The sequence below is a fragment of the Botrytis porri genome (assembly GCF_014898465.1).
Source record: "Botrytis porri strain MUCL 3234 chromosome Unknown BPOR_017, whole genome shotgun sequence".
Taxonomy (NCBI): domain Eukaryota; kingdom Fungi; phylum Ascomycota; class Leotiomycetes; order Helotiales; family Sclerotiniaceae; genus Botrytis; species Botrytis porri.
In genome coordinates this window covers 44,872-66,093 of record NW_024066091.1, presented here as the reverse complement: position 1 = coordinate 66,093, position 21,222 = coordinate 44,872, and the positions used below count along the sequence as shown (strand labels likewise).

Sequence of the window (21,222 nt, the reverse complement as noted above, 5' to 3'; positions counted from 1 at the left end):
TTTAGATAAAGGAAATTCGAATCATTAATATATAAATATTCTAAACTTATTATCATTATTTAAATAATTAAATAAGCAAATATAGAGATAACTTTAATTTGACTAAAATAAATATAAAAATAATACTTCATTTAATTGAAATTGAAATCTAAACTCTAATTTTAAAAAACCTAAACTTTAAACTTGGATAATCTAAAACTTAAATAAATACAATCTAAAGTTTTAGATTATAAAGTTTATAAAAACCTATAAAGTCGCGGATTTTTCGATGAACTAAAAACAATAATCGCTTTTTCTAATTAATATTTTAATCCAAGTTTTTCATTTTCATATATAAATTAATAGAAAATATAAATTAAAATACAAACTAAATTTAAGATTTATATTAAAAGACCGATAAAATATTTCATTGATTGACAAAAATTTACACAAAATCTACGATTTCACATTCAACAGAAACCAAAAAATCCGTTATTAAAAAGAGCGAATTATGTAATAGAATCTAATCGGATTAATACATTCAAACTAGCTCATGCACGAATTCTTCTTCTCGAAAGAACCGCACAGGATGAATCACGTCTCGAGACGAAACTGATCTTCACATCTCGGAGGTAGATATCTTTACCTAGGTAGGTAGGTACATGGCTATCCGATCAACACTCCACTTCACACACACCATTTCAAACCACTTCCTAAATAAGAAAAGACATATACACACGTGACATATTTACTCACGTCCTTGTAGCCATTTCTTCTTTCGGTTCCTGAAGTCGGAGGCTGAGGCGGGCCAAAACACAACATGACTCATGAGTTCGCCTCACTACCTAACTGGGGTAACCTTGGAACTCTTGTTTACTTTGGAAGTGAAGGGTTCAGCTTGTAGATGACTTATTTCATAGCTTGACTGATTGATCGATTGATTGTCAGAATATAATATATAGTCACCACACCATGCCACAGTATATCATGTCATGTCATGTGATGGTAATTTGTGGCGGAGTCTCTCTCTTCTCTCTCGGTATGTGTAAGCGAATCTAGAACGTTTGGATGGATAGTGGTAATGGTGGCTTGAGTGAAAACATGAGAAGGAGAGGAGCCCATTATATTTTCTCCACTTCTTTGTTTGAATTTTGGACTTTTGGATTGGGGGCTGTGGATTTATTATTGTTTATATTTTGACTCTGGGTTTATATTTTGGGGAGTTGGGAGGTAGGTGGTTAGGGATGAGAGGGAGGGAAGGGAAGGGTAGAGAGTAGATGGTATTGTGGGATGGAATAGTTGTTATGGGGAAGAATTGGGGTATAGGTAGTGTGTTGGAATACCTATTGGATAGGGATGCACTGGAATACTTTTTATAGGTATGAGATTTAGATGTTGTGAGTTTTCAAAGTCATGACTATCATGCGTAAGGTTATTAGATGGATGTACGGTAATTTGATTCAACATCTATAGAAGCACTGTATCAACCCTATAGTATAGCAAGAAAGACACCTAATTACTCCGTAAATAGATTAAGTCTATCATTACCTATATCATAACCAAAATCTTCAGTAATCATTATGACCAGCCTCATTTTCGTACAGAGCGTATTCTTTTCTTATTATCTAGGACCTTTATAGAGAAAGAAGCGAAGCGAAGAGAAGCAAAAATTCCGAGGTTCGCGATAGAGAGGCCCGAGAGGTGTTGGAGAAGGCAGATCTTGATCTTTGTTTATTTTGATTGCTTGCTTTTGGGATAGTGGGTTGGTTATTTATTTGGTTATTCTTTTGTATTAGGGTTGGAGTTATGATTGGAGATGGAGTTGAGATAATAATAGGTAGGTAGGTAGTACTGTGTATGTTGTGTATAATCTTGTGGTTTTATTAGAAGGAAGTTTTATGGGGGGTTTTGATGAAGGGAGGGTTGGTTAGATGTGAATTTTGAATTTTGAATTTTGAATCTCAAATCTTGATCTTGGGAGGGGAGGAGCGGAGAATGGATTGTAATAAGTATGGTGTACGATGTATGATATGATGTGATGATGTATTAAAGGAGTTATTAAGATGTATGGAGGCACGTCTGTATGTAAGTAAGTATGTAAGATGATATCATGGTGAATGAATGGAGACGAGGAGATGAAATCACGAAAAAGGATGGATTGATAATTCTTGATAATTCTTGATAATTCTTGATAATTCTTGATAATTGATGGATAATTGATCAACCGGATGAGGGATTCCGATATGATGAGCAAGTTCTGTATGGAATCTTTGGGTTTTCCGATGTTTCGTGCGTAGAGCGAGTATGGAGTTACGGAGTGGATTGTGTCTGGGTCTATGGACTGAACTGAACTGTGTACAAATCAAATTGTGTACGATGGATGTAGGTTTGAGGGAAGGGGATGATATGATAGAATTGACCAATGAGGGAGGTGAAGCGACAGGTTCTAGGTTAATAAGTATTTATCAAAAGAGATGCTCTATAAGCATATCAGCGTCCGAAACATAAAACGGAGATGAAAGAGAAAGAAATGAGAAAGGGTCGAAAGGGTCTGTATTGGTGATGGAGAATATTGATTCTTGGCCGTTTACATAGATAGAAGATTAAAGAGGCAAGTTGCCCGGATGGTTTATCCCAATTTATGTGGAGAGAGAAGGGTTTGGTCTCGTTCTTGGTCTCGTCCTTGGAGGTGGAGGTGGATGAAGACTGTACCTAGGTCCTAGGTCGTGAGGATTAATTAATGAACGGTTCATGTATATTGATATTAATGATCTGAGGCTTCCTGACAATGAAGATATGAAGATATGAAGATGTAACAGATTGAATATTGAGTATTGAATGTTATAGCTATTATTACTTACTATTCAATTCTCTACTACCTATCATTATTACCTACTACTATTTACCATTTATTATCTACTACTACCTACTACTACCTCCTATTCTCTTCTATTTACTATTCAATTCCTTACTATTTATCATTTATTACCTCCTACTCCCTCCTACTCCCTCCTACTCCCTCCTACTCCCTCCTACTCCCTCCTACTCCCTCCTACTCCCTTCTACTTCCCTTCTACTCCCTATTCAATTCCTACCTCCTCCTACCCTTCTACTCCCTATTCAATTCCTACCTCCTCCTACCCTTTCCTCCATTCACGTTAAGGTTACATCTTCACCCTAACCCCAGCCTTCAACTAAGCCCAAATCATTTGTTTACCGATGCTAGGCCAAGACCATTCAAACAAAAGTATATACGACTACTACATACAGACAGTGGTCAGAGTGAACCCTATTTCCCCTAAGATCCCGATTCCCAAGCTGGTAGAAATGCTGGTGCAATATCCTACAGGAAATCTTAAAGTCTTATTATTATTATTAACCACAGGAAACCAGTAAATGCGAGACGGCCAACTCATTCACCCACACGCCTTGTTTCCTTGTTTCGCGTGATACTCTTCTCTCACAAAATCCCCGAGTTCAGAGAAGAGGACCAAGGTAGTAGAGGTCATAGTAAATAATCGTAAAGAATGAAATGATTCAATCTGAATGAGAGGGATAATCCCAAAAGATCAAAAGATCAAAAGATAATTCAAATACGAACGTTGCCCCATTCCACCTACATTTCGTGTTATCAACAAATCCAACCTCCATACGTGCACTATTACTTGTTACTGTACGATCCTCAGGGTAGTAAGTCTCTCAAATCATTATCCGAAACATTGCCCTTCGTATTGACATTTGGTATGATAATAACTCTCTGACAAAGCCATACCCCAACTGAAAATACTACCAAAACTTTAAATGAAAGAAGAAGAAGAAGAAGAAAAAGAAATAGAAATAGAAATCCAACTGCGCCACTCACTTCACTCACTTCACCCACAAACGGTTTCTTTTCCACCACACTAGGTACACCTACCTAGGTAGTCATCGTCTCCTTCAGGTCAGCTCAGCTCAGCTCATGACAGGACAAGATCCCAATCCAATTCCAATACCAAAAGATTGGAAATCCAAACTGGAGCACGGTCCAACTTAGCGGACGACAAACCCACCGGGCGATTCATTCTTCCTTAAACCTAACCTTCCTTGTCTTGACTTATTAACTGGTCTCTTGTATCTACATTCTACATTCTCTCCTGTCTTGGAGATTCAATCAATTATTACTCCATTGCAAATTCCTCTCTCCATCAACATCGTCCCTATAAGTCCGAGTGGCAGCTCTTGTTAAAGCTGTGATACTCGATATCAATGACTCAGTTATTTCACAGTGCCTCTCCAAATTCTCTTCCCTCCAATAACGAGAAGCGGAATTTGTCCGGTTCCTCGATGTCGTCGAACAAGCATTCCAATGGCCACAGTCCATTTCCTCAAAAGTTGAAGAACTTCTTTCGAATCAACAGTTCAACAAATCATAGTGAAAAGAGCGATCCTTCATTAAAGTCCGAAGGTAAATCGGGGTTTCGACAATCCAAATTCTTTCCAGGTGGTGGACGAAATCGATCAACGACAGTAGCCAGTGAAGGCAACGCATTAGACGATGGCATCAGTAGTCCGACCGCACATGCGAATCCATACTTTGCACATCAAGGCCCTCCTGCCCTGCGACATCACGATGATGCATCGATACCTCCAAGTCCTCCCGATACTCCAAGTTTCAAAGTCGATACCGTTGCAGGTGTGAATGATCAAGCCACGGCCGCTGGCAAAGAAGAATTGGCCCGAAAATTAAGAAGAGTCGCGAGCGCTCCTAATGCACAAGGTCTTTTCTCGGGTAAGGGTGATGGTGATCGACCGGCTACTGCCGAGCTTGGAAAGGAACCTTTGGTACACAATGCGAGCACGACAATGTTGAGTATGGTGGATGCAACAGATGCTATGGGTGTAGGTGCAGAAGATGACTTGGCACCCTTGCAACCCCCAAGTCTACGAAATAATCCAGCCTTCAGGAGGACGTACAGCTCAAATTCCATAAAAGTACGTGATGTGGAGGTGGGACCGGGGAGTTTTGATAAGATCAAGTTGATTGGTAAGGGAGATGTGGGAAAGGTCTACTTGGTAAGAGAGAAGAAGAGCAGCAGATTATACGCCATGAAAGGTATGCAATATCACGATAGACATGCTGTATGTTGTCTAATATTCTTTAGTATTGAGCAAACAGGAGATGATTAAGCGCAACAAGATCAAGAGAGCATTGGCAGAGCAGGAAATCCTGGCTACGAGCAATCATCCATTCATTGTCACCCTGTACCACTCCTTCCAATCCGAGGACCATTTATATCTATGCATGGAATATTGCAGTGGTGGAGAATTCTTCAGAGCTTTACAAACTCGACCAGGCAAATGTATACCAGAAGATGATGCTCGATTTTATGCGGCCGAAGTCACTGCTGCCTTGGAGTATCTACATCTGATGGGTTTCATCTATCGAGACTTGAAACCTGAGAGTAAGTTGTTTCTTGAAGCTTGGGCGTTTAAATATTAACAAGCTTAGATATTTTACTCCATCAATCTGGTCATATCATGTTGTCAGACTTTGATCTTTCGAAACAATCGGCCCCTGGCGGAAAACCAACCATGATTCTTGGCCGAAACGGCACAAACGTAAATTCCCTACCAACGATCGACACAAAGTCATGTATAGCAAATTTCCGCACGAATTCATTTGTTGGAACCGAGGAATACATAGCGCCGGAAGTTATTAAAGGGTGCGGTCATACAAGTGCAGTTGACTGGTGGACATTGGGAATCTTGATTTATGAGATGTTGTTTGGCACAACGCCTTTCAAGGGAAAGAATCGAAATGCTACATTTGCAAATATTTTGAGAGATGATGTTCCTTTCCCGGAACACTCTGGCTCTCCCCAAGTCTCAAAGTCGGTTACTCTTCACAAATTGACTTTCCAGAAATGCTGACAAATTTTAGTCTTTGTAAATCAGTGATTCGAAAACTCCTTATCAAGGACGAAAACCGACGGCTGGGGGCTCGAGCTGGAGCTTCTGATGTCAAAACTCACCCATTCTTCCGCACAACTCAATGGGCACTTATCAGACATATGAAGCCTCCTATGATCCCCCACCAAGGTCGCGGTATCGACACCGTCAATTTCAGAAATGTTAAGGAGAGCGAAAGTGTTGATATCAGCGGATCAAGAACCTTGGCGTCCGCCAAAGGAGTACCACTTGATTCTGGTTTGGCAACACCAGGTGCTGCCGAACTCGAAGTTGATCCTTTCGAGGAATTTAACAGTGTCACACTGCACCACGATGGTGACGATCACCATCAAACCGTGGATCAACATAATGGAAGATACGACGGTCGGTGATTGTAAGTTTTGGCGATCATCATATCAGAAACTCTTTATCGTCTATACTATGTGATGGAGTTTGGGGGAGTCACTTGGATGATTGATGGGACAAAAGACATCTCGCGAGCATATTTTCCTATGTCATTTCTTTGATTGCAAGGACTGGATGATTTTAATACATTGCTTGCGGTTGATATTCAGCAAGCAGACGAGTGTTTGAAGAAAATAACACAAATACGAGACGAACGCTAACGCATTTTACCTCTTTCTGTTTGTAAATACTGAAACTGGGAGAAGGGAGCAGAAAGACAAGGTTATGGGGGTTTAAATTTGGGAATTTTGAGGTATAGGGAAAAGAGTTTAAGAATTTGTGTTGTTTTTCCCCAGAATGTTCGGTCCATTGACTGAATTATGTTTATTAACACAGATTTGGGGTTCATTGTGGGTATGGCGCGTACCGGTTAAGAGAATGGCGTTTTGCGCTTCTGGCTTTCCTTTTCCGTGGCTGATTATGATTGGGAGATGGGAGATGGGAGATGGGGAATCGGAGCCGAAGGGAAAGGGAGGTTGGACGGGTAGTAAGGATTAGCAGGTTAGAGGGACATGTTGATAGATCAATAAGTTGATAGGAATTCTACATCTTCTTCAGTGAAGGAGTTGATTTAAATAGGCGAATTTGCGTGTAATATGTGAGGGTAGGTCTTCAAAGTTGTGGTGCGAAGCCCTGCCGTGCAGTACGTCACGTGCTGGATTAATATTTGGAAAGGCAAGTGCGACTACGTTTTTACTCTTTTGGTCAGTTAGTGAGCAAGAATTTCAAGCGCTAAGGAATGATTCCTCGCACACTTGAGTTTCGATAATGTTACACTCTTGGTCAATCAAAAAGGGGACAGAGGGGACAGAATGCACAGAATTGATGCGGACATCGTTTTCATGTCCTTCGACTCACGATTTCTTGCTTTTGATTCGACATCTCTCAATCCAAGTTTTCCATCGCATGAATATCAAATTGATGTGCAGATTCAAATGAATGATGTGGCTTTCGCCTTTCTTCGTTGACGAGACAAGCTTCGCCCTTGCGGGCAATGATGGAAGGGTAACATCTTGTAATGTAAACGACCTACGAGATGCACATTTGGGGTGTGACGGTGTCGCTTCGAGATCAAGTTATTCGAGGAGACCTGGGGTCGGTGAGATAATTAGGACAAGATGAGGCGAAAAGGGTATGTAGTGTGATTGAAATATGTGTATGTGGTGGAAGATCGAGATGTGGGGAGCCGGTGAGGGCTGTGCTGTGGTGGGTGGTACAGGAGAGCCTTGTCGAGTTTGTCTTCATCTTGTTGTTGTCTGTTCGTTTTGAAACTAAAATTTTGTCATGGTTTACAGGATTGGCTGATTTTCTGTAGTCAAATTAGCAGCTATGCCTATCGGCAAGAGATTCAAACGAGGCTTCCGCTCAATCAAAGCAAGTCTTAAGAATCGCTCTGATCTTCTGCAAGAGCCTGTTCAGTCCGAATCGAGTGTCGATACAAAGAGTTCTGTGGCGGTAGCTGTTGGGAAGAGTGGTGAATCTGTTATTCAAAATGGCAAGAAAGCAGCCGGCGAGCAAATACAGGAGCTTGCACACGATGATCCAACTTGCTATATGACAGGGTCATTAACGACCGCCACAAACGATTTGCAGCTCTCAAATGAGGATGACCTTTGGTTTCAAGCTTCAGAGAAGCTCAAGGCTAATGATCCGGAACTGGTATGTAACTTTGTTATTTCATCTCAAAGCACTTCTGATTAGCTAACTTTGCTACATGTAGTATGAACAATACTCACTCATTATACGTCGCAAAGCAGACAAGAGCGATGAACACCACCCCGACGAGTCCGCAAAATCCTTAGCCAATGCAGCGGCGCTTCTAAAAGTGTGCCAAAATAGCCTCGAAACCATGAATGCCCCACGTGGCAGAGCTGATAAAGTTTTCAAGAAGACGATTGAGATTGTAGGCCTGGCTAAAGACTTCGTGGGGTCTGTTGTTAGTGCCGAGCCTCATGGAGCAGTAGCTTGGGCAGGTGTCTGTCTTTTCCTTCCGGTATGTTCTTGTACTCGGAGCTTGCTCTCTACCTTCTCTTGTTCTTCTTTCATGACTTTCAGTGCTTATGGTTTGCTAACAGAGGCTTAGCTACTACTCAATCCCTCTCAACAAGATGATGCTTGTCGCAAAGGTCTTGAGGAACTGCCCTTTCTCATCCACAAGTATAGTCTAGTGGAAAGCATCTGTGCAATAAAAAAAGTCCAGGTTCAGCAACTGCTACCACGGCTGATATGTTGTCTAGTGGGATCATCGACTTATATACCAAGATACTCAATTTTCAGGCTGAGGTTGTATGTCAATTAAATCGATCAACGATCAAAGGCTATTTGAGAAAAGTTTTCCAAACGGATAAGTGGGAAACCATGCATCACGATGTCTTGCGCATAGAAGGGCGATGTTGGGGTATAGCCCAGGCGATTGATAGCGATCGTTGTAGTAGGTTATTGACGGAACACAATAGCAAACTGGCAGAGCTTCATACCATCGGGCAAGTCCCCAGTTTCACACCCAAAAAGATGATGAGCTGATTGTTGTTCAGATCGGAGCTCCTCAAAGTATCAAGTCAGACATATCAGGCCGTTCTTGATATTGGAATAGAATCTAAACAACGCGAAAGAACTAAAGAGGAAATGGAATGTCTGCAGGCCTTTCGTTTGGCTAATCTTTATGAAGAACAAAAGGATCGGAATCCTGATCGTGTTGAGGGAACTTGCACGTGGTTATTTGAATCACAGAGCTTCCGCGACTGGAGGGACGGTGAAAGCTCAGGTCTTCTTTGGATTTCAGCAGATCCAGGGTGTGGAAAGTCAGTTCTTTCTAAAGCATTCGTGGACGAAAGACTGGTGAGTATATCTCCTGCAACTACCATATGTTACTTCTTTTTCAAGGATCTCTCCCCAGAACAGCGTAATCCAAAAAAGGCAATTGCAGCATTGATCCACCAGATAGTTTCGAAGAATCGTCATCTCTAGACACATGTGATAGATAGTTAGAAGCTCAACGGCAGAGAGCTTTGCAACTTGCATGATAGCATGTAGGGCAATTTAGAATCTATAGCTAGTGATCCTGCTGCTAGTGATATTATCTGCGTCGTTGACGCTTTAGACGAGTGTGATTCAGGCTACGATATGCGGGAGCAGTTTATTCGGAGAATGCATAGGCTTGTATACGAAAATCAGCCATGCCACATGAAGTTCGTAGTTACCAGTCGCCCTTATTCACAGATCGAAGGAATATTCATAAGGTTGCGTCACGATTTTCCCGTGATCCGCATAGCCGGGGAAATAGAATCTGAGATTATCTCGCAGGAAATCAACCTAGTCATCAACCATGAGGTTCAGCAGCTAGACTTGAATGAGAACGTTAAAAGTTATATTAAAGCTCGTCTACGAGAAATAGAACACAGAACTTATCTTTGGTTATACTTGATTATGGACGTTGTCCGCGAGAGGGTATCTACTAGCGGGGACGCCGAGAAGATAGAAGAAAGCCTGAGAACACTACCAATAACTGTGGAGCAAGCGTGAGTTTCTGGATCGTCCCAACTTCTCTTTTGGGGGTTTCATGGCGTCTGAGAATGTTGCCAACATGCTAATATAATCATTTTAGATACGAGGCCATTCTGAATAAAAGTCCACGCAGATCAGATACCGAGAAATTACTTCACATTATCGTCGGGGCTGAACGTCCGCTAAGTACGGATGAAATTAACATTGCCATGAATATCAAAGTATGTTACAGTGGGTCTCAAGCTTTCGAGGATATTTTTTTGGAAGATAGCAAACGTTACCCAGGCATGCTTCGCAATCTCTGTGGGCTCTTCATACAGATTGTGGATTCAAAAGTGTACCTCATACATCAGACAGCGAAAGAATTTCTTATCGAGAACAAACAAAACGAAAGAGAGCATGGTTCCTGGAAGCACTGTCTCCAGCTAGATATATCTCAAAGAATTCTAGCAGAAGCATGCATCTCCTATCTTTTTCCTTGATAACTTTAACTCTTGTTTAGTTTTTGACAACGGTCGCTCAAAACTCTTAGAACCATTCGCTTGTTTCTTAGAATATTGTGCAAATTTTTGGACTGTACACTATAAGTGCGCGATATCTTTTTTCGATCCCGCCGACATTGCCAGCTTGTGTTCATTTTCTAATCGACGCACAAACTGGGGACGACTGTATTATCACGGGAGCCTACAAATATATTGCGGAGGCATTGACACAACAGCCCTCATGATCATCTCGTATTTCAATCTTTACGAAGTTGGTAAGCATGTGATCTTTGATCCTAATTTCGACAATCAAGAGCTAGAGACATGCAAAGAAGGCTATACCCCACTACTACTGGCTATATCGAATACCAGTATTGATATGGTATGTTCAAGTTAGATACTGTTCGCATTTCTTTCAAGCTGAAACATCATATAGGTGCAGCTACTTATCAAGAGTGGTGCTGATGCGAATCATACGACGGGGATGGGCGTGCCTCTTGAAGAGGCTCTGAGAATTGGTAATCTCGATATTCTTCGATCCGTTGTGGAAGTCGCAATGGGTGAAAGAATCCATGTGTACAATGCACTAGATATGGCTGTCTTAAATAGAAGGGAGGAATCTGTCCCATTATTTCTCGATTCATTGGTGCGCCCAATGGCAAAAGGATATCTTGAAACGGCCTTGTCATTCGCCCTATGTGCCGGGAGTATGAGAAATATTGAATTGCTACTATCCTCCGGAGCTGATCCCACCTGCACTATCCTCAAAGGGGTGCCTTGCTCGTGCACAACCTGCTTGCAATCCTTTTGTAGCCTTTGTTTTGAAAGCTCAGAGGGTGCAAAATCAGGCGAGTGGGCCTGCAAACATGGAATCTTGAAAACACTTTTTTCGGAACCGAAACCCCTATCTTGTGAGTTTGTAAAAAGTCAGCTAGTGAGGTCTGTGGATCAAGATGGGTGTGATAAATCTATCATGGTGCGACATTTTTTGAATCACCCACGTCACCCTGGCCTGATACTTGATGGGAGCCGGTCACCAATAGCATTGGCAGCAATTCGTGGACACACAGATTCCATGGAACTCTTGTTGGGCGAACCTCATGATGTAAACAAGTGCTTAGCACCTATTTCAGGGCGTCAAGTTTATACTTCGGATGGGCTTCAGACGTGTGAGAATGGGGGCTATTGGATCCAAAAAAGCGTTGAAGTTACTGCGTTGGTTGCAGGAGTGATTTCTGGAAGCGAGAGAGTTGTCAAAAGCTTGATTAGGGACGGAGCCGATACCAACATAAGCACAGAGCTGGGGTCACCTTTGTTTGTTGCAGCTGCGATATGTCCGGTGTGGATTGTCCAATTATTGATCGACAACGGTGCACGAGTAATGCCATCTAACCTTGAAGAAAAAGAACATTCATCACCGCTGGTTATTGCTGCTGCTCTGGGAAACATTGTCAATGTGGAATTACTACTTAAATCTGGCGCTGATGTTGAGCGGGGGACCGCAATCATTTTTAATTCAATCCTGGCTCGTGGAAAGAATATTGAGGGAATATTCTATCCTTCTGCTATTGAGGCTGCGCAGATGGAAGGTCATGAAGATGTGGTTGCGCTTTTGCGGGAGTATAGGGCTAGGCAGGCCGTGACGGGAGTGGAGGAAGTAGAAGTTACGATGATGCCGGACAGAATTGAAGAGGTGGAAGATTAATCTGGGTTCTTGTGACATGGATCGATTTCTTCTAGTGTCTATTTTGGGGGGGATGTTGGATGGTTTTGGGGATTTGGTTTGATATATTGGGTTCTTGTATTGGAGATATGTTACTAGGAAATTGACGAGTTGATACAAAACTTACTACCACCAGCTTCAAAAGGAAAGAGTCTCAATATTTGATTTAAAGTAATCTCGAGTTGTTGTGTATAGGTTCATATAACAGACTCCGATTCAATTACAAGTATAATGTTGAGGCCAATGGTCTCCGATGTGCTAGACTACATTTTGACCATTTGGAGTATCAAATAACAATAGTTTCACACCACAAAGTTTGGAGAGTTCACTTAGTGAGCTCATTTCAAACATGAGAAATTTGATTTCTAATCTATCAATCCAGATCTCTTCCGACCACTCTATTCTTCTTCCACGTTATGTCATTGCATCAAATTACATCATTACGTTGCCCGTCCCCCCTTCCCTTCCTCCTTCACCCCATTCGCCCTAAGCAATAACTTCTACCATAGCGGCTACCAGCTACCAGCTTGAAAACCCAACACCCATGGAGTGGAGTCTGAAACTTACAGCGATCAAGCGCCAGATAGTATTTTAGGAGGTGGTCTGAGTTAACCGTTAGGTAGGTGTACAGTATTCTCTACACGGACCATTTTGATACGAAAACTTCTTGAAAGGGGGCAGTGGTATGGTTTGTGGTTTGTAGTTTGCAGTTGTATGTGTAGGGTTATGCGCGGATTCATCTGTATCTGTATCTGTATCTACCCTTCTAAAGAGACTTGAAAGACACTTGAGAGCTAGCATAGGCAACTTTAGAACCAACATTCGAGCGAGCATGAGAAGTAGCATAGAAGTGGGTCGATACACGGTTACATGTCTTTCTTTGCTAGGATGTGGAGAATGCGACGAGATGAGAAGAAGAGCGGGTTGTGAGTAGCATGGAATGGCATTGCTGCGACTATCGCTAATACTCACTTGAGCTATTTATTTACTTATTCGCAAAGCTACGTACTTTCTTGCACCATTTGTATGTATGTAATACTCTCATACCATGATTATGGGTACTGCAAGATTGTATAATTGCGACATTGCAAAGTTGCAAAATAGATACACCCATCTATTCATCCATTCATCCATCCATCCATCCATACAAGCCATGAAAGCTTTTGAACTAAATGCAAACTGCTCAGATCCAAAGCAATTGATATCATCATCTCGTAACTTCGTAATAAGCACGTACGCTTACTTCCTATTCCTGTGATCGCTGTTCTCGTAATTTCTGGGGAGGAGAACTACAAGCAGATCCGTAAATATTCCAGCAATCGCTTCCTTTCATTTCCTTTCATTCGTTATTCTTTCTTTTGGTCACAGAATTCACACACGCACACACGCACGCGCAACCCCATTCAACTATCTCCTTCTCGCTCTCCCCGAACTAACTGCACTCATCGGTTGAAACGCATCATCATCGTCATCCTCACTAATCTCGTCATCACTCAACTCAACAACCTGTTTTTTTCTCCCCCCTGTTCCTCCCCCTCCTCTCCCCGTCACCTGACTCGGCTGCGAAAAATTCAACTGTGTTTGTGTTTGTCTTCCGCGCGCTGCAGCCGCTCTCTTTGGCTGGCTCTTTGGTTTGACCGCGGGAGCTTCTTCCATTTCTACATCTACATCTACATCTTCGTCTTCGTCATCGCTTGGTTCGGGCTCGGGGATCTTTTTTCTGCTTCTTGATGTGGTCGTGGTGGTTGGTTTCGCAGAATTTTTCTTGAGCGCTGAGGCTTTCTTGGCTGGGGCTCGTTTAGCGGGGGGTTTCTTGGTGGTGGTGGGTTTGGGTTCTTCATCTACGGCTTCTGCGAAGGGGTCATCGGAATCATCGTCGCTGATGATGAATCCGCCCGTGTTTTTTCCGTTTCCGTTGCCATTTCCGCGTTTGGGTGGGGGAGCAGGTGGCGCATCGTCGCTATCATCATCATTGTTTTCTCCGTTGTCTGTTTCGCAATGTTCGACTTTTTCACCCCATTCTCCATCGAGATCTGAGTCGAAATCCGCAGGTCTGGGCTTCGGTTTGAGTTTCTTGGCTGGTTTATTGGATTTACTTCCTGAACGAGCGGCCAGTGCTTCTTGTTGAGCGCGAAACTTTTCCATGGCCGCATTGAGATATTCATCTTCGTCTCCGACTTCGTTGTCTGTGCCATTGGCTTGCTTGATGAGTTCTTCAACTTGAGCTTTGAGGGATTTCTGGACAAAGATTTCCATAGCGTGACGATCATCTTTATCGACGAACTGACCTACTGCGTCGCCAAAGGGGGTTGTGGGGAGGACTTGAAGGGATTGCTTTTCGAGAAACTCTTTAACTAGGAGTTCGACTTTTACGTCGTCGAAACCGGCGACTTGCGCGAGAGTTCCTTCTTCTGGGAGATCGATTTCAGTGGCGGACTTACGGGTCGCACTGGCTTTTTTGCGGTGGTATTGAATTACGTCTTTTATGTTTGCGACACGGTTGATGAAACGACTGGAGAAACGCTGAGGATTTTCGCAGTCGAATTTACCGCCCTCTGGTGGAGTGAATTCTACCTTGAGACGGACGAGAGGGAGGGGAATATCGTCGAGTTCTTCTTCTGGTTCATCTTGAAGGGAAATCCATTCAGCGCGTGCTTGATCTATGAGTTCATCCACAATGGTCATAAGTTCTTTGGTAAGTTTCGTGCGATTGTCCTTTACTTTTGCGAGATGTTTAGTTCGCTTGTCTGTAGCGAGGACAATTTCTTTTGTAATGAATGGTCGTACAGACTTGAGACGAATCTTCTCGATTTTGAATTCACGACCGGTGATGCTGGCGATGGCAACATGTTTTGGGACAGCTTCACCAGGGACTAAGGATGTAGCAACTGATGATCCAGGTTGCATGACATGAAATGACTTTTCGGGATTGTAACTTGGATCAATAAGACATTCATGTTCGTGGCCCCAGACAATTAAGTCTAAGAAATCAGGAAGAAAGTTCTCGGGTAAATAAGAGGTTTCCGTGTGAGCGTGATGATTTTGATGAACTGCCATGATATTAAACCAATCCCTTTGTTGTACTCCTGGCTTGAACCATTTGACATGACCATCTCTGAATGTACGATAAAGACGCTCGTCTCTTACATTACTCATGCCATATAAAGCCAGCTTCGTTTGACCTTTTTGCAAAAGTACTGGTTTGATTTGAATGCGATCAGCTTCGGGGGTTCGACCAAAGTAATTGACCAATCCAGAAGCTTGTAGTAAATCCAAAGCACAGTAGTTTCCATCGCCAGCCGGATCATCATGATTGCCATGAATAGAGAAAACTGGTATAGCAACATTGATATCTGGATCCTCATAATTGACATGATTGAATGAGCCATCAAAGATATCGTTTGCGTCGCTGAGTAATTCCAATTCGCAGGGTTTCTCTCCGAGACAATTCATTCGCAATGATCGCATAACTTGGTACATGGCTTTTCGGGAAGGTTGACTGTAGTGAAAGAGATCGCCTGCGAGTAAGACCATATCTACATCTCGATCTTTTGCTAGACGCATAACTTCGTCGAAGCTTCTCCAGCTGTCGTCCTTGCGCACAGCATCATTCTCTGCATATCCCACATGGCTATCTGTCGCAATGAGTATTCGAATGGTATCTGCTGCTGTAATGAAGTCAATGAACCGTTTTCTATTCAGGCAATACAACTTACCAGTGAAAGTCGGCATTTTGGCCACTCGATTTTCTTCCAGAGGAAGCTCTCCAGAAAGGTTGTAATTGTTCCGACTTAACGCAGACGATAAAATCACTTAGATAGAGATCAACAGTATCAAAGACACGAAAAAATCAACAGTTGATGTAGCATTCCCGTACAACTTTACGGTTTCCATTAAAATCTAAAGTTTTTGGTTGCCTGCAGTATCTGGGAGACGCGATCTGGGCTAACGTGTCTGCTACCCCTGCAGAATGCGAGCACTTAAAAATTCATCAGACGACAAAGGTTCGCAGGGTAGGGACGAAGTAGATTGCCAGCTAGAGATATTTACTCTTTTCAATAATCGATCTAAAATCGGATAATCATTATTTCAGATCCAAGTTCTTCTAGAACTAATAGTAATCTTTTCATTTGTAAGAATCTCAATTTTTGTATCTCAAACTACTACTGTCATTGTTTTCTAGCACCAAGATACAGTAGGTATTTGTACCTATAAATTGTGTTGGGGGTGCGGCTTTTTCCGTTCAGTGCATGAAAGATTTGCCGTCATTGGCGACGAGACAATTTGATATCAATTCAACGACACAATGTTTCCCAGTAGAGTTCTTCTTTCACGGTCGGTCTGGAAAGGTATGTTTTAACTTATGCCTTCAAGTCTAATCATACAATTCTAATACAAGCTTTAGGCCCCAATATCGTTCCGTAAGACATTCCTTGCAGATTCTATAACTTCTCTAATCACCCCTCCTCACCAGTCTCCCCATTGTTAAACCAGTACCGGGAGTTCGAACATTACCAATTAGAACGCAAGCAAGATCTGCGACTATTCTACCTAATTTCGTTGGCTTGACCTTTGAGATTCATAATGGGAAGGTTTACAATGAGGTGACCATTACGGAAGATATGGTAGGACATAAGTTGGGGGAATTCTCGTCGTATGTTCTAAGGATTAATGACGGGGACGAAGGGCTAATTTCGCGGACAGAACAAGAAAACGATTTACGTATAAGCAGAGTAAGAACAAGTAAATGCGGAGTGTTTAGCATCATATGTCATGGTATGGCGTTTTGGGTTGGAAAAGAGTCTTTGGGCTTTGGCGTATGTGCATTGTGTTGCACATCAGGTGTATCTTATGAGCTGGTGGACAATGGATACATTGGAAGAACTATGGGTTGCCTCCACTTCCGGAAGCCCTTGCCGAAGATCACAAAACCATGACTGAGTGAGAACCATTGTAGCTTCACAGCTGAGAGACGGATCGAAGCTTCTATGGCATTGGTAGCATGTCATTTGATATATCAGAAGGCCGACTGAAAAGGCAGTATCTATAAGACATGCGCCCAGCTCTCAAATACTCATTTACAATGAGTTAAACATTGGTCGAATGAGAATAAATATCTATTTGATTTCTGTACCTGAAATATAGAACCGTTTTACAATTTCGTGATGGGTCGTTCTCCATATACCCTTATGCCTCTTCAAAACTCCTTGTAAAACGTAACGCCATTGAATCCCCCAACCATTACCAAATTATGCCATATGATATTGCGAATTTTAACGATAGAACTCCCCGCGTTTTACATTTACGCCATATTCTCCGACGGCCATACCCAAGTCTTCCATGGTGAGAATCGTTCGATTCTGACTGCCTCCTTGTCCACCACCACCAAATCCAGGTCTTTGAATACCGAGAGGTCCTCCACGTCCCTGTTGGTCCTTTCCTCCTGTTGCGCCAGCTGGTTGCTGACCTGGAATTGGGAAACCAGCTGCGGCGCCCAAGTTTCCCATGGGGTTATTAGCACTTGAGGAATTGGAAGACCTAATGCGGGAATATTGATAAGCATCGGCCGCAATATCAGCGATGAACTTTTGAGTCGCAAGCGCAAGCAGACGAGCCAAGCGCGCATCTGTTTGTGGTGGGGGTGGAAGACCAGCTTTTGTAAGGTAATAGTTTGTCACTGCATCAGGAATCTACGGACAAGGATTAGATACCAAAATCATAAAACAATGCAAAACAAGGAAATCTTACGATTGGAGCGTAATCATCCATCTTCCCAAGAAACTCTTTGAGTGAAATATCTTTTTTGGTTGGAAGCTTGGGTTCTTGTGCTGGAGCATCATTTTCAACAGTATCTTCTTCTTGCTTGATAGGAACGAGGTCCATAGCGGGATCTGGAGATGGTGCAGCCATGATTATATTTCTGGAGAGAATTTGACTATCCTGTAATGACTACGAAGTTGCGACACCTTGAGATTCGCAATATCTCCTGGTACATTCATGGTCGGTTTCGCTTATATAATCCTCACTGGAGTCAAGGCGGTGACTTGAATCAGTCTAGCGTAATCAATGTCCCTACAGCATATCGATAACTTTTTCTATCTGCAATATTTTTGCGTGAATTTTGATCAGCCTTGTGAGCAAATCTTGGAGAAGTAAATATAACAACAAACAATCCTTGATTGACGTTCAACAATGGCTGACCGTCGTCCAGAAGAAGTAGAAATGTCTCGAGCAAAGCGTGCAAGAACCGACGATATGGATCCCAAGACGAATCCGTATTTGGCGCATATGTATGAGGAGGAAAGTAACGGTTGGGGCAATGGTTCAAATGGCGCTGGATCTGGACTTTCGAACTTCAAACGTCATCACACAACCGCTGCACAGGCACATGAAGCTGAAGATGGACCTGCGAATCCTTTCAATGAAAAGCCACTTTCGAAACAGTACTTCAATATCTTAAAGACCAGAAGGGAGTTGCCTGTTCACAAGCAAAGGTGAGATTCTACTTACTCCAGGCAAATTGTCTATCAGTTTCTAACTATTCTACAGACAAGAATTTCTTGATATGTTCCAAAAGACCCAAATTTTGGTCTTCGTCGGAGAGACCGGTTCTGGTAAAACAACACAAATTCCTCAATTCGTTCTCTACGATGATCTTCCTCACCTTACTGGCAAACTCGTCGCATGTACACAACCTCGTCGAGTAGCAGCCATGTCGGTGGCGCAGCGTGTGGCAAATGAAATGGACGTCAAACTAGGAGACGAAGTCGGATACAGCATTCGTTTCGAGGACGTGACGAGTTCGAAAACCATACTTAAATATATGACTGATGGTATGCTTCTCAGAGAAGCCATGCACGATCACAATTTGACGAGGTATAGCTGCATCATTCTTGATGAAGCTCACGAACGTACTTTGGCTACGGATATTTTGATGGGTCTGTTGAAGGAAGTGGCGCTCAGACGACCAGATCTCAAGATCGTTATCATGTCTGCTACACTTGATGCGCAAAAGTTCCAGAAATACTTCAATGATGCTCCACTTTTGGCAGTACCTGGAAGAACACATCCAGTCGAGATCTTTTACACCCCAGAGCCAGAGAGAGATTATGTTGAGGCAGCACTTAGAACAGTTTTACAGATTCACGCCACCGAAGCCGAGGGAGATATTCTGTTGTTCTTGACTGGTGAAGAGGAGATTGAAGATGCATGCCGAAAGATATCCTTAGAGGCAGATGAGATGATTAGAGAAGCAGATGCTGGTCCATTAAAGGTTTATCCACTGTACGGTACATTGCCCCCGGCACAACAACAAAGAATTTTCGAGCCAGCGCCACAGCCATTGAGACCCGGTGGACGTCCAGGACGAAAAGTTATTGTGGGAACGAATATTGCGGAAACATCTTTGACCATTGATGGTATCGTTTATGTGGTTGACCCTGGTTTCAGTAAACAGAAGGTCTACAATCCTAGAATCAGAGTCGAATCCCTTCTTGTGTCGCCTATCTCGAAAGCATCTGCACAACAACGAGCAGGTCGTGCTGGTCGTACTAGACCCGGTAAATGTTTCAGATTGTATACCGAAGCAGCATTCAAAAAGGAACTTATCGAACAAACCTACCCTGAAATTCTTCGATCGAATTTGGCCAACACTGTTTTAGAATTGAAGAAGCTTGGCATTGACGATTTAGTACATTTCGATCTTATGGATCCTCCAGCTCCAGAAACCCTCATGAGAGCTCTGGAGGAACTGAACTACCTTGCCTGTCTTGACGATGATGGAAACCTTACACAATTAGGAAAACTCGCTTCAGAGTTCCCTCTCGACCCTGCTCTTGCAGTGATGCTTATCTCATCTCCAGAGTTTTACTGCTCAAACGAAATCCTATCCCTGACCGCCCTTCTCTCTGTTCCTCAAATTTTTGTTCGACCTGCTTCGGCCAGAAAGCGCGCCGATGAAATGAAAGATCTTTTTGCCCACCCAGACGGAGATCACTTGACCATGCTCAACGTTTATCACGCTTTCAAGGGGGAAGCTGCACAATCCGATCCGAAAGGCTGGTGCCATCAACATTTCCTCTCTCTCCGAGCTCTGCAGTCAGCTGATAACGTCCGTCAACAACTTAAGCGAATCATGGAGAAATCAGAGCTCGAGCTCGTATCTACAGATTTCAACGACAAATCCTACTACACTAATATTCGTCGTGCACTCGTAGCAGGTTTCTTCATGCAAGTTGCAAAGAAGGAAGCGACGGGTAAGACCTATAAGACGGTCAAGGATGACCAGAGTGTTCTATTGCATCCTAGTACCGTATTGAAACAGGATGCTGAGTGGGTGTTGTACAATGAATTTGTGCTCACGACAAAGAACTATGTGAGAAGTGTCACGGCTGTTAGACCGGAGTGGTTATTGGTATGATTATTCCTTGATTTTCTCCTTCGTCTACTACCTCGACTGAAATTCAAATCGTCATGTGAATTGAAGATAAGCTAATTTATAACAGGACATCGCGCCAACATACTACGATCTTGAAACATTCGGAAAAGGAGAAATTAAGACAGCTTTATTGCGGGCTCAAGATAAAGTTAAGAGGAGGCAGGCTATGAAGGGTGGTAGATAAATGCCGGTCCTCTTAATTCCACAACACATCAAGCACGGGATACATTCCTGATGTCGTGACTTACTTCTATTACGTCAATGGTGTGTTAGTAGTTGACTCAGATCAACGAATCAAGGTGAAGAAGGAGAGATAAGCCTGCGCTCGATGATGCCATTTAGGAGTTGGGTTATGCATGTACATTTTTCAGATTACAAACATTACGAGGCTGGCAATTCTTAAGGCATGGACTCTTTAAAGTTCGTTGAAAGCTATTAGAATAGTCTAAGGGTACTCAAAAAGGAAATGAAGGGAACGTGAAATAATTGCTTATATCTAGAAATGCGTATGCGATAGATAGATCACGAGGGGAAAGAGAAAAAATATAAAAACTTTTACTCCATCACTATTTTGCATCTCTATGAATGGACTGTTTGTTTGAAAGAGACGATCTGACTATTTAATGTGCTTATCACAGATTTATGACAGATCCATGATGACAGAAAGCGAAGTTGAACATAGAAGCTAAAAGAACAGATGAAAG

General features: G+C 42.6%; 5 protein-coding genes across 5 annotated transcripts; 3 read left to right on the top strand and 2 right to left on the bottom strand.

Annotated features, from left to right (window-relative positions):
- Positions 1–3,583: 3,583 nt before the first annotated feature.
- EAF01_010557 (uncharacterized protein) lies at positions 3,584–12,063 on the top strand (the record flags this gene model as incomplete). Its single annotated transcript, XM_038918814.1, has 13 exons — positions 3,584–3,669; positions 3,746–5,071; positions 5,121–5,420; positions 5,468–5,849; positions 5,900–6,291; positions 7,688–8,031; positions 8,093–8,365; positions 8,456–8,529; positions 8,907–9,210; positions 9,406–9,890; positions 9,977–10,179; positions 10,595–10,740; positions 10,795–12,063. The coding sequence occupies exons 2-13, from the start codon at positions 4,225–4,227 to the stop codon at positions 12,061–12,063; spliced, it is 5,019 nt and encodes a 1,672-aa protein (XP_038765517.1). The 5' UTR covers positions 3,584–3,669; positions 3,746–4,224.
- A 1,425-nt stretch (positions 12,064–13,488) lies between these two features.
- On the bottom strand, positions 13,489–15,962 carry EAF01_010556 (uncharacterized protein; the record flags this gene model as incomplete). The annotated part of the gene is made up of 2 exons (XM_038918813.1): positions 15,798–15,962; positions 13,489–15,749 (listed from the first exon to the last, which is right to left on the bottom strand). The coding sequence occupies exons 1-2, from the start codon at positions 15,811–15,813 to the stop codon at positions 13,489–13,491; spliced, it is 2,277 nt and encodes a 758-aa protein (XP_038765516.1). The 5' UTR covers positions 15,814–15,962.
- A 425-nt stretch (positions 15,963–16,387) lies between these two features.
- EAF01_010555 (uncharacterized protein) lies at positions 16,388–16,828 on the top strand (the record flags this gene model as incomplete). The annotated part of the gene is made up of 4 exons (XM_038918812.1): positions 16,388–16,430; positions 16,487–16,502; positions 16,556–16,735; positions 16,786–16,828. 4 exons carry the CDS (start codon positions 16,388–16,390, stop codon positions 16,826–16,828), a joined length of 282 nt encoding a protein of 93 aa, XP_038765515.1.
- Positions 16,829–17,354: 526 nt separating this feature from the next.
- On the bottom strand, positions 17,355–17,991 carry EAF01_010554 (uncharacterized protein; the record flags this gene model as incomplete). Its single annotated transcript, XM_038918811.1, has 2 exons — positions 17,355–17,771; positions 17,830–17,991. 2 exons carry the CDS (start codon positions 17,989–17,991, stop codon positions 17,355–17,357), a joined length of 579 nt encoding a protein of 192 aa, XP_038765514.1.
- A 230-nt stretch (positions 17,992–18,221) lies between these two features.
- Positions 18,222–21,075, top strand: EAF01_010553 (uncharacterized protein). Its single transcript, XM_038918810.1, has 3 exons — positions 18,222–18,575; positions 18,631–20,494; positions 20,586–21,075. Exons 1-3 carry the CDS (start codon positions 18,274–18,276, stop codon positions 20,700–20,702), a joined length of 2,283 nt encoding a protein of 760 aa, XP_038765513.1. The 5' UTR covers positions 18,222–18,273; the 3' UTR covers positions 20,703–21,075.
- Positions 21,076–21,222: the final 147 nt, after the last annotated feature.